The sequence below is a fragment of the Echinops telfairi genome, unplaced genomic scaffold, assembly GCF_000313985.2.
Source record: "Echinops telfairi isolate 266 unplaced genomic scaffold, ASM31398v2 ScPeMD7_49;HRSCAF=173, whole genome shotgun sequence".
NCBI classification, from domain to species: domain Eukaryota; kingdom Metazoa; phylum Chordata; class Mammalia; order Afrosoricida; family Tenrecidae; genus Echinops; species Echinops telfairi.
The window spans coordinates 2,017,896-2,035,145 of record NW_022103947.1 but is presented as its reverse complement, the minus strand read 5'-3'; the positions used below and the strand labels follow the sequence as shown (position 1 = coordinate 2,035,145).

General features: G+C 39.5%; 1 protein-coding gene across 1 annotated transcript in view; it reads right to left on the bottom strand.

The window, feature by feature from the left end:
• CNTN4 (contactin 4) overlaps positions 1-17,250 on the bottom strand; it is a 1,263,733-nt gene that overhangs the window by 230,005 nt on the left and 1,016,478 nt on the right. Inside the window, exons 12-13 of the mRNA XM_045290662.1 lie at positions 11,661-11,797; positions 5,102-5,231 (exon numbers count right to left, since the gene is read on the bottom strand). Coding sequence (XP_045146597.1) covers positions 5,102-5,231; positions 11,661-11,797 — 267 coding nt within the window. The remainder of the gene's footprint in view (positions 1-5,101; positions 5,232-11,660; positions 11,798-17,250) is intronic.

Here is a 17,250-nt window from a genome sequence, read left to right as displayed (position 1 = left end):
GGGATGGAGATAAAGGCATGAAGAGATTGGCTTACAAACTTTCATAGGTGAGGAAATATATTCATAGGATTATAGGATTAAAGTTTAAGTGTTACTTAACTGCAATTGTTAGGCATAGGATATTTTTTGTTTTGTTCATTTATAGAATATTATGCTTAAATAAGGGTGGCACATATTGAATTGTATGCATTTTAGTTTTATCCTATTAGGATAGGCTACCCACTTTGGAAGAAATAGCTGCTGAAAACATCTTCCTAGATGGGTTTGAATGGTTTGAAAGTTTAGGATTATAATCATGGGACAACTCAGTTACTTGGTATATGTTGTTGCTAGGTGACATTGAGTCTATGCAGACTCATAAGAACCCTGTGTGCAACAGAATGGGTCACTTTGGTCCTGTGTCATCCTCACCATTGTTTTTATGTTCAAACCCATTGTTTACCCCCCCCCCCCCCGTGTCAAGACCTTTTGTCAAGGGTCTTCCCCTTTTTGTTGGCTGCTCCTCCATTCTACCAGGTATGATGCCCTTCTCCAGAGTCCAAAGCAAATACCAGCAGGGTTACCCAAAGTGAACAGGTTTCTGCAGATCTTCCAGACTAAGAGTTGACTGCAATGAAGGCATAGGCTATCCACTTCTGATGAATTAGCCACTGAAAACTTATAAACAGCATTAAAACCAACCTGCATACAGTCCACAAACATCACGATCAGTATCTTAGTGAAGTAAGTAGCATCTGGGGTCTTAAAAGTTGACAAGCATTGAAGATACAGCAATAGGTCTGTACTCAATAAGAGCAAAGCAAAACAATAAGAGCAAAACATAAGCAGAAGCTCAGAAAAGAAATGTATTTGCATGGGTTGCACATCATTTACCCAAAGACCAGAACTAGATAATGTCTGCCTACCATCACTAACCATTCTGAACTGGACCACAATAAATGATCCCTATAAACCCTCTGTCATGGAGTCAAATCTGACTCAGCACCCCTGTAGGTCAGAGGGTCCCTGAGGTTGTAAATCTTTATGAGCAGATAGTCTTATCTTTCTCTCTTGGGGGTGGTTAATGGTTCTAAATCATGGACAGCACAGCTAACAGACCATGAGTAACACACTGAGCCACCGGGGTTCCTTGTCCCATACAGAATGGGAGAAAAAACGGAAAGCAGAACTCAATTACTTGTTTGGGGAAAAAAAGCCAGACAATTTAGAATAGTTGAGAACTGAGAACTCCTCGAGACTCTTACCCTGGGATTCTCTTTAAACCTAGAACCTTCAAATCTAAAAGGTGGTCGATCATCTGAGGTCACCTTTTAGTGAAACAGGAGTGTCACACAAAATAAGGGATATTACCTATAACATCAGTGCCTGACTTAAAAACCATCAATAAGACCAAACGGTCAACAATCACTCAAAACCAAGAGGAGAAGATAAGAGGGCAGGAAAATGAGGGTTCTGGAAAAGGAACAAAAAGAATACAATTAAAGAGAATGTGGCTGTATATGATAGACACAATATCACTAAACAGTTAGTGTACAAGTTGTCAGATGGGAACTTACCTTGCAGTATAAACTTCCATTAAAATTTTTTTAAGCACACTCCTTTTATTTAGAGAGAATTTTAGATTAGAAGGCAGTTGTAAGGCAGCATGGGAGAGGTCCTGTGTATCCTTCACTCAGCTTCCCCATTTACTCACCCAAAATTAATTATCAACTTATGTTACCCTTTTAGGTTTATATGCTGTCCATTTCAGATGTGATGCATTTTTTCATCTCATTGCAGTCATTCGTTCATTATTATCAAATTTCCATATTTTATTAAAGGGCTAAAATCACCCTTTAAAATTAGAAAAGAGTCATCTGCCTTGTAAATTGGCAAATACTCCTGAAAAGGGTTTTAGATGATTTATTCATTAGGCCACCCTTTCTCAGCTTTAGTGTTCTCCCAATGAACTGACATGTGGGACTTTCGTTGTGACATGGGATCAGTATTGGGCTGCTAACTGAAAGGTCAGTGGTACAAACCAAGCAGATCTCTCCATAGAAGAAAGATGAAGCTGTCTGTTCCCATAAAGGTTTGCCATTTGATCAACCTTAGGGAGTAATTCTACTCTGTCCTAGAGGGTTGCTGCGTCAGAAACTACTGGAAGACTGTGGGCCAGTGGGTCAGTTGACACATGGTTGAATAAAGAACAAGTTTCTTTTCAGAGGAAAATTCTATGCTTTTTATCATCAAATTATAAAATGTAGTACTCAGTACTAATAATGTGGTAGCTACATAATCTGGTATCAATTTGAGAGGCTTATGAGTGAAGGGGTGGAGTCTGGTCTGTCAATCAAGATATAACCAATGAGGCCTCTGTGTGGGCATGGTTTCTCCTGAGAATTCTGGGAACTCGTTTTTCCTCCCTGGAGGGACTCCCTTGGAGACTCTACTAACAAGTCTGACTCCCTGTGAGACATTTCTGATGGGAAGCCACATGGACCTACCCTGATGCAGCGCTGGGAGCTGGGCAGTGAGATGCTTACAATCCCGCTGATTCCTTAAGACTTCCAACTGACTGGCCTGTGATTAGCCTGCATTCGGCATTATTGCATGTCATTTGTGAGTCTGAAGAGGACTTTATAGATTGGTATCAGACCTATGGACAATATTGGACTATGGACTTGATCTGGACTAGGCTAGGATGTTTTCTCAATATTCAATTGCTCTTGTATATAAACCTATTTCTTATACACATATGAGGCTCTATGAATTTGCTTCCCTAGTTTACTCCGGCTAACACAAATAAGTAAAGCAAAACCTGGGCAGGGTGAAACAATCATACTTTTCCTGGATGAAGTTGTAAAGGGATTATAGAGTGGTGTAAAGGGATGCTTACTGTAAAGGGATTATAGAGTGGTGCAAATAGATGTTTGGTCTTCGAAAAGTCCAAGTTTCCACAATAGGCCAAGGCAGGTTAATCATTATTCAAGGAGCACAGAACAGTTCCTAGGCTTCTTTGGGAAAGACTACAACCCTGCGAGCAGTCACAGATTCTTGTCATGGGATAGGGATGTTGTCCAAGGCGAAGAAGTTGATGAGAAGTCATAAAAGCTGTCCCTTTCTTTTTCATCTTGTGTAGCACACAATGACATTCAACTTCCATCTCCTTCCAAGAGCATCTACTTACACATGCTGGACAGCACAAAGAGCTTCGTAGCAGGGAAAGTTTACACGTGGAAACTGTGCTGATCATTAGGATTTATAGGAATTACTTCCCTTTGTGTGCTGCTTATTCAGAATCTTTCTATTATGTTTAAACCAAAGAGAACCACTGCTATTGTCTTCTGAAAGAGGAGGCAGTGTCAGAATAATTTATATTTTTATGGTGTTCTTATTATCATCTCTGTCTTTCCTCAGAAGAATAAAAATCTGATGTTAACACTAGAATTTTTCTATGGGACACATACAACCTGGACCATTTAAAATATTTTTAGTGCCCAAAATTTATCAATTTACTGACCTTATTCTTTAACGTATTGCTGCATTCACTGAAGCCACCCAGTGCCTTTGAGTCTACTGACTCATAGTGACTCTGGATAGAAATTCAAGCCTGTAAATTATGGGAGCAGATAGTCTCGTTTTTTTATCCCTTAAAGAATTTGGTGGATTTGAACCTTGGATTTTGTGGTTAGTAGCCCGCAACTTTTCATCCTTTAAAGAGACCCTCAACTACTTAATCCACTTAACACATCCACTCTTGAGACATTTCTTGAGTGGCTGTCATGTGTGTCAATACTGCATTAAAATGGTGACTTAAACATGATCCTTGACTCCATGGAAAATTAAAATGCGATAGCGACAGACAAACAGATATAAAATGCACCTGTGGGTTTTGTTATAAAGGAGCAGTAAAAGCAGTTTAAATTTTATACAATTTATGATAGTATGAATAGAAGTATTTTATGCCTCATGGGGAGGATTTATAATGTTCTCTATCATAAAATGATAATGATGTTGCTAAAGTAAATGTATATGTATATGAATGGATTTGGGGCTCACACTTAATTGTAGCCCTAACCTAAGAACAATTAGTTCTTATGCCATCGACCTACTTGATACACACCCTCATGAGGACAGCACTGAAGATATGGGGTCTTAAAGGCTTGTCTTCAAACAAGCAGTCATCTAAGTGAAGCACCAACTAAGTCCATGGAAGAAGTATACCAGCCTGTGTGATTCAAGGATTGTAAATAATAAAATCCAGGGGAGGGAATTGTATCAGGGTTTAAATTCTGAACACGTGGTTTTCAGAGGAATATGGATGACAGTAGAAGCCCCGTATCCATTTACAGGCTCCCCATGTGCAGTAAGCCTCCAGTATTTCCCACTGTTAATGTATTACAGAATGGTCAGTGTGGCTAAAGAAGACGAAGGAAGGGGCATGCAGGGCAAGCTACAGCTGGAGAGATGGACCAGGAAGACCAAGCATGGAAGGAATGAGGCTTCACATTGCCAGCTGTTCAAGAAAACCTTTCCAGTCAGCTCTTTCTCACTCCAGGTTGAAGTCTGTACCAAAGCAACATGGTAGCAGCACACTGTAAAGCATTTCAGAAACATTGCTCTATTGCGGATAGAGGAATAAAAATGAGGGTCCGGGGAACTGCGCTACCTACTGTGAGCATCAGAAGAGGTTGATTTAGAAAGTGGTGTCTTCCAAAAGAAAGTGGGTGAAGGAAGATGTCTGACAGTGTAAGATATGACAAAATAACAATAATTTATAAATTATCAAGTGTTCATGGGGGAGGAGGGAGTGGGGAGAGAGGGGGAAAATAAGGAGCTGATATTAAGGGCTCAAGTAAAAAGCAAATGTTTTGAGAATGAGGATGGCAACAAATGTACAAATGTGCTTGACACAATGAATGGATGTATGGATTATGATAATTGTATGAGCCCCCAAAAAATGATTTAAAAAAAAAGAAAGTGGTGTCTTCTTATTGCTGGTAGACTGAATTTTCCAATTCTAGAGCAACATTTTCTACCTGAAGATTTCTTTACCCTTTTACGTGTATTGAACAAACCATGCGTTCATTCATCAATTCTTTTCTGTAAAGAGACTCACCTACAACACTGAGCTCAGCGCTGGAAAAGATAGCTCCATGTTTATTTTCTGCCACACACTGATACATGCCAGCATCGGAGAGGCTCACTACTGTGATGTTGAGCAGTCCTTGCTCAATTTGAATCCTACCCTGTGAAAGCAGAAAAAGAACACAAAAACAATGACTTTCCACACCAAGACCTTCAGGCAAGTTTGCTCTGTCTTACATCCAGGGAGATTAATGGGAAGAAAATGCTGTCATGTACATGATTTACATAACATGATCTATTTATCTGTCAACTCAATTTGTGGCAGGTCAGATGCTAAATAAAACAATGGTATAGCAGTTGGTAAATGAAATTTTAATTGTAGGATTCTCTCAAGTTCTCATTGATTTAATAGTGAAACCATTCAGATTAATATCCTTTCTAATAGATGAATTTGAAATTTAAAATGCTTTCTTTCTCTAAGGCATTATGCTAACTAGGGGAAAAATACAACCAAATCTACTGTTTAAAGCATTTTAAATACTCAAGTTATGAGCAGGCAACACTTTTGAAGGTTAATAGGAGTGTAAACTCAGATGATGCAGAGGGAAGCATTGTATATTGGCTGAGGTTTACTAAACTAAAAAAAAGGTATTAATAATTTAATGCTCCTTTATTTTATTGCTGTCAGTGACATGATTTAAGTTTAGGACCATCTGCTGGTAGCCAACCTGAGGAAAGCAAAGTCAATGATGGAACAGGGGACTATTCTCATTTGTCAGCCTGAGGATACGTAATGTGTATTATCAATTTTCATAAGTACCACAAAGATCTCCTCAGGAGAGGTGCCATTTGAAAAAAAAGACTATTTAAAGAAAGGCTGGGTTTCCGTGTGCCGTAGGGTTGCAATTCAGCTGAGTAGACACTTTATTGGGTTTTGATCAAATCTAGGCATTCGGGTTCCTTTGCATTAAGTAAAAAGAGGAAAATCCTTTACCTGGTCACTTCCACTCTAGCAATTTGTTTGAATTTGGCTTTCATGGTGGTGAGAATCAGGAAACCCAGAGGGCCCCTTAGAGTCAGAGGGGGTGTCCGTGATGTGACAGGGGCTTATGGAGGCAGAGCTGTGCCCATTCGCACTGGGTATCTGCTCTGAGCAACTGTTCGAAAAAAAACTTGCACGTTACTGTCTGCGCAGTTTTGTTCCTCAGAGCCGGCCCCCTTCTCAGGGAGGGCTAAGCAGGAAGCTATTGGAGCACAAAGGGAAAACCATGAGGGGGTGCTCCACTTGGAGCTTAGGGAAAATGTCAACTTCCTAATATTTGAAGTTCACTGGGGAAATACAATCAGGAAAACGAAATTGGACATCTGTTCCTCACTCCAAGCTCCTCCTCTCCCTTGACTTCACTCGGATTTCTTTCTTGGGGACTTACTCCATTTTGTTGGGCATTCTGGGCACCCCCAGGAGGCCTCTGTTGTAGTCATCAAGGTTTAACTTTTCTCTTTGCCCAATACTGTTTCCGCTGGCTCCCTTGCAGATGAAATTCCTCAGAAAGCTGTCTGATAACCTCAGGTTTGCAAATCCGTCAGAGGCTGCTCCCAGAGACTCTGTGTCACAGTTCCTCCTTCTCTATCCTTTTCCCAGACAAAATTTTCATACCTCCATAGTTTCAGATATTTTAATCCAAGCTCTGTTACTAACAATTTGACTTTAGGCAAATTGCTTGGTTTTAGTTTTCCTTGTCTGTAAAACAATTACCTCATAAAGTTTCTTGTAAATATAATGTATGTAAAGTGTTAATACATGTTCAATTAAAAACAAAAACCCAACCCACTGTCGGCAAGTGGATTCTGACTCATGGTGACCTTAAGAGGTCAAAGTGAAATGATCCGCAGGGCTTCCACAGCTGTAAAGACATGTGGGAGCTGACAGCCTCCTCTCTCTTGTGCATTTGAAAGATTTCGTTTTGGTTCGTAGCCCAAAACTTAACCCACTGTGCATTGTGTTCTTTTACACAGATTCCCACTCACTACCATTGAATTGATTCTGACTCATAATGGCCCTATAGGACAGGGTAGGTAGATTACCTATAGGTAATCCCCTGTGGATTATGAGACTGTAACTGTTTATGGGAGAAGAAAGCCCCATCTTTCTCCTGAGGAGTGGCTGGTGGTTTCAAACAGCTGTCCTGTAGCTAGCAGCCCAATTTGTAGCCACTATGCCACCCGGGCTCCTTTGAATACCTGCTAGCACTTGCTAAATTTGTTTCAGAAGCACACCTATCCAATACTTGGTGAATATCCTATACCATAGCACCACTCTCATATAAAATATATATGGTTAATATTCTATAACATAGCACAACCATCATAGAAAATATGTGCAGTAGGAGTAGTTTTTTTTCTCACATGAAATATTGAGTATTTCATTGGAATGATTATACCAGATATATATCTGGTGATGTTTATCTATTTTAATGCCTTGTTTACTTTTATGAACATGATTTCTTCATTTATCTTTATGAGCTTCCTTAAACTCATTGCCACTGAGTTGAATCCACCTCAGAGTGATCCTGCAGGATAGGGCAGCGCTGCTCCATCGGGTTCCCAGGATGTAATATTTAGAGAGGCAGACATCTCTCTTCCATGGAATGGCTGAGAATTTGAACAACAAATGTTTTAGCTAGCAGCTGAGTGCTTAACCTCTGTACTACTAGGGCACCCTTTATTCTTCTGGAGCAAACTTAACTATTTCTCTGGTATACTAGTCCATTGATTTTTCTTCATGTGTCTCACAAAATATTGGTTTGCAGGTGTATTTTGAAAGGAAGTTTTTGTTTGTTGGTTTTATCTCTTACTCCCTTGCATTAGTCTGGGTAGACTAGAGAGATAAATTCACATAGATACTCATATGTGTATAAGAAAGAGCTTTATATAAAGAATAATTGTAATTAAGAAACCAGCCCAGCCCAGTCCAGATCAAGTTCATAAGTCCAATAGTAGGCCATATGTCCAATACTAATCTATAAATTCTTCTTAATTCTGATGCAACACACACAATGACATCAAGTACAGGATAATCACAGGCCAGTGGGTGGAAAGCCTTGTAGATCCAGTGGTGGTGGAAGCATCTCAGCACTGGCATGGGTCTCCATATGGCTCCTCCAGCTCCAAGGTTCTGGCTGCTATCACTATAACTCCATGTGTCTTGTCAACAGGAACGCCTTTCAGGGAGAATCTGTGTCCCACATCCAGTGAGCCATTTATCTCCATAGTGCCTCCAAATGAGGTCATCAAGCTGCGACCTGATTGATAGGCTAGACTCCACCCCTTCACTCTTAGTATTTTCAAATTGACAGCAGATTATGTAACTGTCACATCCCATTTTTAGCAACCTTGTGGCTGTTTACACCTAGTGCCCTGAGCCACCAGTCCAGAAACAGGCTGAAACATGACCTGTCAGAAGTCCTACCCTGTGGTGAAAGGGGACTCGCTGCAGTTCCAGTTCCCAGCTGTGGCTCAGTCCTTACCTCCTCTCTTACACCATTACCACCTCTCTTACACTACACTGCAGCATCGGATCAAGCCAGATAGTTGTCTGGTCCTGCTTTCAGCTGATAGCAATAGGTCAAAAGGTCTTCACCTCCTGGCATTTCTACTGTTGCCCTAGAGCAGCGGTTCTCAACCTGTGGGTTGCTACCTCTTTGGGGGTCACAGGGGTCACCTAGTTCATAACAGTAGCAAAATTACAGTTATGAATTAGCAACAAAATAATTTTATACTTGGGGGCTCACTACACCATGAGGAACTGTATTAAAGGGTTGCGGCATTAGGCAGGAATGCCCTACAGCATTTTTTTTCACCTTGTACAGGCACTCTCAGCACCCATAGCCTGGCTCCAGCCCTCCAGACTGGAGTCTTCTCTCTCACTCATCATCTGCTCTACTCGTGTGTCATAGAACTATTAATCTTGGGTTTGAACCTGTTGTTACTGCCTGTTTGAGGCCACGTGGGTGTTTAAATGGTGAACTTACTGTCTGGCCTTGTCCATAAGTCTCTCAGGATGAAGAACATCACATAACCACATTGGGATGGGAATTTGATCATTGTCTTAGTTTTTTAATGTTGCTATGACAGCAATACCAAATGGATTGTCTGAATAAACTAACATGTATTTTCTCACAGCTTAGGAGACTAGATGTCCACATTAGAGATGCCAGGTCTGCAAGAAAATTCTTATCTATTTTGCTGACTTTGTGAATTGAAAAAAGTCTCCTCTTTCTGTTTTGAAACGGCCATGTTAAAATAATATTCATAGGTGATCGTAAGGTTTTGTAGTCTCAGGATTAGGCCTGGATTCTCAGTAGTTTGCCAGTTAAGACCCAGTCAGTTTCATGGCCTAACACAATGTCATTGCCTCCTTAATGGAATGTGCTATGAGTAGAGAATCCGTTGTATGAAGATTAGAGTGGGATATACAACACCTTTCCTTGGGCCACAGGCCTGGTGCAGTCCATTGAAAGGAAGTTTCCCAGGGGGTGTGGCTTGCTCCCTAGAAGTGGACATTTTAAGTGTTGGGGTGGGGGGGGGTGGAATCTTGTGTGCTTTGGCTTGGGCCTGGACCCTGCACCCGGGGTTCATTAATCCCTGGTTCGTTGGACTTGAGAAAACATCCCGTCATATTGACTGTCAATCCTGGAAGTCCTCAGAAGCCTGCCATCTGAGCTGCCAACCTTGTTGTTAGGTTTGATTAAGTCACTTGCAATCCATAATGATAGTATGCACAACAGAATGAACCGTTGCTCAATTCTGTGGATTCCTCACTCTTATTCCTATGCTTAAACCCACTGTTGCAGTCCTGTATCAATCCATATCCTTGCCAGCCTTCCTCTCCTTTGCTGCCCCTGCACTTTACCAAATATGTCATTCCCCAGGGACTGGTATCTCCTATCAATATGTCCAAGGCATGTGAGATAAAGTCTTGATATCCTTACTTCTAAGGGACACTCTGACTGCACTTCTTCCAAGACAGACTTGTTTGTTCGTTTAGCAGTCCATGATACATTTAATATTCTTCTCTAGCACTGCAATGAAAATGCATTGCTTCTTTTTCAGTCTTTCATATTCAATGTCTAATTTTCACTTGCATATGAGACATTTGAAAATACTATGGCTTAAGTCAGGCACACTTTAGTCCTCAAAGTAACATTCTTGCTTTTCAACACTTTAAAGAAGTCTTGTGCAGTGGATTTACTTAATGCAACTAATTTTTTGGTCTCCTGGCTGCTGCTTCAATGAGCTTTGATTGTGGATACAGGCAAGATGAAATCATAGACAATGTCAACCTTTTTGCTATTTATCATAATATTACCTATTTGTCCAAATATCACCTATTGGTCCAGTTGTAATCCTCTTTGCCTTGAGTTGTAATCCATACTGAAAGCTTCAATCCTTGATCTTCATCAGCAAGTGCCTCAAGTGCTCCTCACGTTCAGTAGGCAAGGTTGTCATCTGCATATTGCAGGTGTTAATAAGCCTCCAATCCTGATGCTGCATTCTTCTTCATATACTCCAACTTCTCTGATTTTTTGGTCAACATGCAGATTGAATATGTATGGTGAGAGGATACACCAGTGACATATAGTTTTTGTTTGGAATCATGCACTATTCCATTGTATTGATTTGATAATCTTGGGTTTATTCAGTTCTATAGTCACAATCTGAATTGCCGACTTTAGATTCTTCTGAATCTTCAGCTATAGGCTTGTGTTTATCTTGGGTTTGTCAGCCCCCACAGCCGCTCCAGTCAGGAGAAGTCTTCAGCTTAACATTCAATCACAGACCTGACACTCTCCTGGTTTATATTCACCTGCTTCTACATTTTCTTAATATGAATCCATAAGTATATATAAATATATATATATATATGTGTGTGTATCTATTTCTCTTTAGCTACATATATATGGACACACATATGTGTCACTAGTTTTGCTTCTTTAGTGAAGTCAGCCTAATACAGAGCAGCAATCTTTACATTGCATTGATCTTCCCTGTGTATGCATCTTTCCATACTCCTATGTCTACTCTGCTTCTTTTACATCTCAAAGTTTATTAGTTTCAGGGATACCCTGCACTGGCATGGCCTTAATAGCATCACAAAGAAAATCCCAGATAGGATTACATTCACTTGAATGTATACTCCATATTTTGAAGGAACACAAAGGAGTTTATAACAGATGCCAGCAGGTCACTCATTGGTCAGTGACTCACTCTTTCATATTGTATTCACATATTTGCATCTCATCAAAGCTACAGGTTGTAGATATTCTGTGTAACTTCCCATTAGTGAAGCCACGGTTAGTCTGTGAAGACTAAAATTCCGTTTTAGGTACCTAATTGAAGGAGGCTGAAAAACTGGACCTGCATGTATTTTGTTTGCATCAACAGGATTCACTTTCACTTTTCCACTATTATGACCAATTGGCTGCATATTATCTTTGAAAAAAACTCATCATTTTCCTGTTTTCATCGCAATAAGTCCATACAAAACACTGCAGTCCACATTAAGGCACAATTATCATCTATTTTCTTACCCGAGTTAAGAGTGGTTCACCATTTTTTAGCCACCTGTATGTAGGCTTGGGCCTTCCACTTGCTTTGCATTCCCAAAAGACATTTTCTTCCATGGCCACGTGGATATCATTTATTTTTTGAATCCAATTAGGTTGAGCTATAGCAATTTAAAAGGCAAAGAAAAATATGCATACTTGAGTAATCATTGAATACACTGTTATCATAGGTAACAAAGAGACAACAATACCTTGCTCGGATCTTACATAAATTTCAAGCGTAGGTAGAGGTTCAAACGGGATTCTTTAAGAAGCGATATACTTCTTAGCCCTAGTACGAAACAAAGATTTTGTGCTCTATATTGTGACTGGTCTCTAAATCACTAAAGGCAGGATGAACAGGACTACCATTATCCTTAGGGAAAAACATTGTCTGTCTCCTCCGCCAATATCGACATACCTTTTTCTAGTCTCAGTGAGAGAAATTTCCACCATAATCTTGTCATGTTTAGCTGACCCATGTATTCTTTATGACACCCTGCATTTCTCAGATTGGTTTGCAGTTAAAGAAAGCCTGTGACTTCATCCATGTCAATGGTATGTGTACAAAATGGGTGAGAGTAACTACCAGGCTTTTCCCATAGAGATGCTTGCCCTGGACTCTTCTTGTACCCGTCCAACTGACTAAAGAACAGCGACAGCAAAAGCAACCTTGGATTCAGAGATGAGAACTAGATATGTGGGATGGACATGCTGACCTATTGGCCTTGGACCTTGAATGATTTTTATAGTACAAAGCAGCTCTATGTCCTCAACCCCCAGCCCCTCTCGCCACATCTTTGGAATACAATTGCAACAAAGATAAAGTTAAGTAAACACCCATATTTTTGTTACAGCATATTAATCTGTCCCTAACAAATACACTTAACTTCCACAAGTTTTATAGACAATATTTATGTCTTTTTCTCTTTCAAGACTATCCTAATTGCATCTTACTTCTTGGTTTTTGTCTTGATAGAATATTACCCAAATGAGTAAGGCTCTAGGACCCTAAATCCCTGGATCTGTCCTATTTTTATCTAAACCTTCCTAAGACACCAAGCCTTTCCCACATCACAGTGCAGGAATTCAAGAAAGTGCTTAATCTCCACATTGCTCACTGTCCTTACTCAACCACCAACGTTATATGATGTTTTCCTGCTACAGCTGAAGCCACCTTATCTTTCCATGTCCTCTAGGGAGATAATGACAATATTAATTCTGAATTCTTAAAAAAACCTTCATAAATATCAAGTCTTGCTTAAAATACAATCATGCTGAATTATGTTGCTAAAAGAGTTTAGGAGAAGACCTTTATTTTATTTTATTTTTAATTGAGTTATAATTACATATCATACAATTCAATGGTTCTATCATATCAAGAAAGGCTGTGCAGTCATGGTCACAATAGACTTTGGACCCCCACCCCCTTTCTTTTACACATTGATGTTGATTTCCCATTTCCCCTTTCCTTTCCCTCCATGTTCCCAGGTAGCCATCAATCCCATTACTATCTTTGTAATGCCTCCAATCTCAGTTTACGTATACGAGGGCAGACACCAAGCAAGGATCCATCAACAATGTCCAGAGAATATTAAAAGTTTAGAACAAATTCACATTGGGTTTGTATGAAGTTAAAATGACCAGATGTTACATTCTGGCCCGAGTACAGTTGCTAACATCCCCTTTACAATGCTCACCACACATAGAACTTGCCCCATGAAGAGATCACTGAAGACATGGATGCCAAAGCAGAGTGTGGTGAAGAAACTAGATGGTGTCCAGCTATAATGAATAATAAATAGCCTCAGGAGTCTTAAAAGCTTGTTGCAAAATAAGCAGCCACGTGAGGAGTCACCTAAGTCCACACTGAAGAAGCACACCAATCTGTGCTATTCAAAGATAGCTAATAATAACATCCACATCTATAAAAGGGAACAGTACCAGTGTCCAAATCCTAAACACCCAGATTGTGGAAAACTAAAGATTAAAGTGGTAACTCAAATCCATTTACATGTCATTACATGGGATGAGCCTCCAGCGAGTCCATCATGAACATTTGTTAGGCCAAAGCCATTAACCCAAACATCAAGTAGAAGAACACCATAGCTGTCTTTTCAGAAGTGCTACCGGCTCACAGGGCATTTCTATAGTGGTATATCCATGACTGTGAACCTAATCATCACACTTGCTTTCAGTTTTTAATTATAAGATGTTTTTCACTATGCTTAAGAGGTCTTTTCACTGCCTTGAGCTCAGTATCTACCATAATCAACATTCAAATAATCTTTCATATAATTTTAATTGGAAATCATGAATGTGGAGGACAACCTATATCTATTATCTTCTCCATAGCAGAGAACATCAGAAAAATACTCAAGTCACTTAACCAGTAGTGATCTCTAGGTCACTAGTAATACTGTTTTCTCTCCTTGCAGTCATTAAGCAATTCCATGTTTCACAAGTGCAAACCACAATTCCACAATTCCTCACTGATGGGGATGATACACTGCTGCATCTGAGGGTAGGCTGAAAGGGTCACCTTCAAAAATAAATAAATAAAAATTCTAACACTAATAAGCATTAACTTGCATGAAGTGTAGCCCTCGTTCCTTGAAATAGCTGAAAATCTGTCATTTAGCCATGTCTTCCTGCCACTAATGCAGGTTTCTCATAAAGTAGATATCTTCTCAGTGCTCTGCTTAGAGGATTTGATGTGCAGTCCTAAGAGGACTAATGGTAGCTATGTGCATGATTCCACACTCAATCTGATGAATATTTGCATCCCACAGAGTCCATGGAAATAAAACAAGCAATAAAAGCTACAGAATCCTATGTGGAATGGTAACCACTAAGCCATAGTTTTCAAAGGGAGTTAAGGGTAAAAACAAAAACAAAAACACAAATGTAGCAATGTCAAATTGAAATTCAAAAAGGAAATCTCCAAAGTTTGTGAAGAGACAGATTTCAATATCATGGATTTCCTGTAGCTCTTGGGCTCATTCGCTGCTTTATTTTAGTGATATAGAAAGTGAGAAACAAAATCTTGAAATCTCAAAAAGGCAATGGGGCAGAGATGACAAGTCCTAACTAATTAAATACTTCTGGTGGCTCATTCGGTCTCTTTGCACCTGGGTTATGGAGGTTGAAGCGCTTGTCAAGAGTGCTAGCGATAAGCAGTGGTAGCTATTTCTGTTGGTCAAGGTGGCATCAACACCATCTTCAACCTCGGTCAAGCGTTATCAGGAAGTTTCTTTGTGTTCAAAGTGAAATTCTTTCACAGAAGCCTGATTTGAACTGGTAAAACCATATTCTCCTTAAAGCAACTCTCTGGACTGAGCCCAAGGAGACCAGGAAGAGAATATCATACAAATGGCAAAAATTTAAGCAACCTTCTTTATTTTAACATGCTGATTGCAGACACACAGGGCCAAATCCCACACAGTGCGGGTTTCTGCTGCTTTTCACTTAGGTTGGATGAACCACGTTGAAGTGGGTAGGTTTTTCCTACTCGAAAACTAAAATCCTGTGCTGGATGGTTCATGTCTCTCCAAAGGGTCACCTTAGGTTCACCGGCTCAAGATCCTCTAATAACAAATAGCTAAAATAACTGCATTATGGAAAAGACCGCTTGTTCCTTTTTAAGATAATAAATGGGAACATATATCTAAAAAGGCAAAGATGTTACTTTGATGACTAAGATGCCGCTGACCCAAGCCACGATGTTTTCAATCTCCACATATGTGTGTGAAAGTTGGACAATGTAAACATGAAATTTAATAGGGAACTAGCATCATGAAATTGTGACAAATCATACTGAAAATACCAGAAGAATGAACAAATCTGTTTTGAAAGAAATGCATAAAAAATGTTTCTTGGAAGGGAGAGCATGAGACATCATCTCACTCATGTCATCAGGAGGGCCCAATCTTTCATCATGTGTGGCAAAGTGGAAGATCAGTGCATAAGAGGAAGACCCTCAAAAACATAGTCTAACACACTGGTTGCAGCAATGAGCTCAAACATAGCCATGGCTGTGAGGCTGACACAAGACCAGGCAGTCTTTCATTCTGTTTTGCATAAGATTTTTTTCTGCTACACATAAAACTATCAGTCTGAGATTACTTGATAGCAACTGACAACTTCACACTTAGTGTCAAGGCTCAACTTCATTTTATAACCTTATGTCTATATTATAGCTCCAAATTAGGGCTGAAGAAGTTAGTTCAGTATTATTATCTTGGAATATGGGTGTATCTAAATTGTTTGAATATGGATGTTGTTGCTAGGTGCCATGGAGTCAGGTCTGAATCACAGTGACGCTATGTACACAGAATGAAACACCACGTGGTCTTGTGCAATCCTCACACTTATTCTTATGTTTGAGTCTGTTTTTTCAGCCACGGCGTCAATCCGTTTTGTGCAGTCTTCTTCTCTTTCATTGCTTCTCTAGTTTACAAAGCAGGATGTTCTCCAGGGACTGATAATACATACAGATCCTACACGATTAAAATAGAACCGCTAGTATGGACTTTCATGTTCTTTCAAGGTTCAAAACATATGCATCCTTTCTCCTAGGCATTGTAAGTCTTGCTTGTTTGGTTGTTTTTTTTTAAGTCTTGTTCTCAAGATATAAATTCAAATATGAGGTTAAATGGTTGGGCCGGGGTTTGACCCTGTGACACCATTAGCCTCTTAGATAGATGAACACTCTCTTCATTTCAATCTTTTGTTCAATAACTGCCAGAAATGACCTAAATCAATGTTTGTGTATTCCAGCCACTGGACCCTTGAAAGCCACTTCTCCAATAATAATTTATATTGCAGACAGATATAATTTGAACTTAGTGGTCAAACAATTCTCAGAGATATCTGGATCTCCAATTGTTTTAAAAAGAGAGATTTCTAACAGAAAGAAATGTCATCATTGGCCTTAGACCTTAGCAATATAAACCTAAAAAAAAAAAGGATATGATGGACAAAATATATCTAAATCACTATTACAAACATGACCTGTAGGCTTTCTAAATCACTTCTGGTTGCTTATAGTCTTGGAGAGATGACTCATCTGTCCCCAAGGAATGCAGATGTTTGGCTAAAATTTCTCAAGAATTTATTGATAGTGGGCTTTATGGGTCTGAAGAGAATGACTTAGCTTCAGTTTACCTCTTGCGTACAAATGTTGCCCAAATATTTATTTCCAATCTAGATTCTTATACTGTTGACAGAATCATTGAGATAGATGCAATTTTCATGAGTTCATATCTACCATTCCCAATATTGACTGTATAACTATTCACTTTTCACCCCTTCTGTAGAGTTTTCATGTTGATTGATAGAGTCCTTTCTTATCAACCCCATCTCCTTATGTCCAATTTGCAGAAGTCACTGAATAGAAGGACAGCTTTATAAGAAATTAATTTATTTTGTGATGAAGGATCACCTTTAATCTTTGTTCAGTTCTGATCAACTCCACTCCTCTGATTTCCAGCTCTTATCTGCTTCTCACACAACATCAAGCAACATCATTCTAATAGGGGTTTTTCCATGGGAGAAACTTCCTTCAAAATAGAAC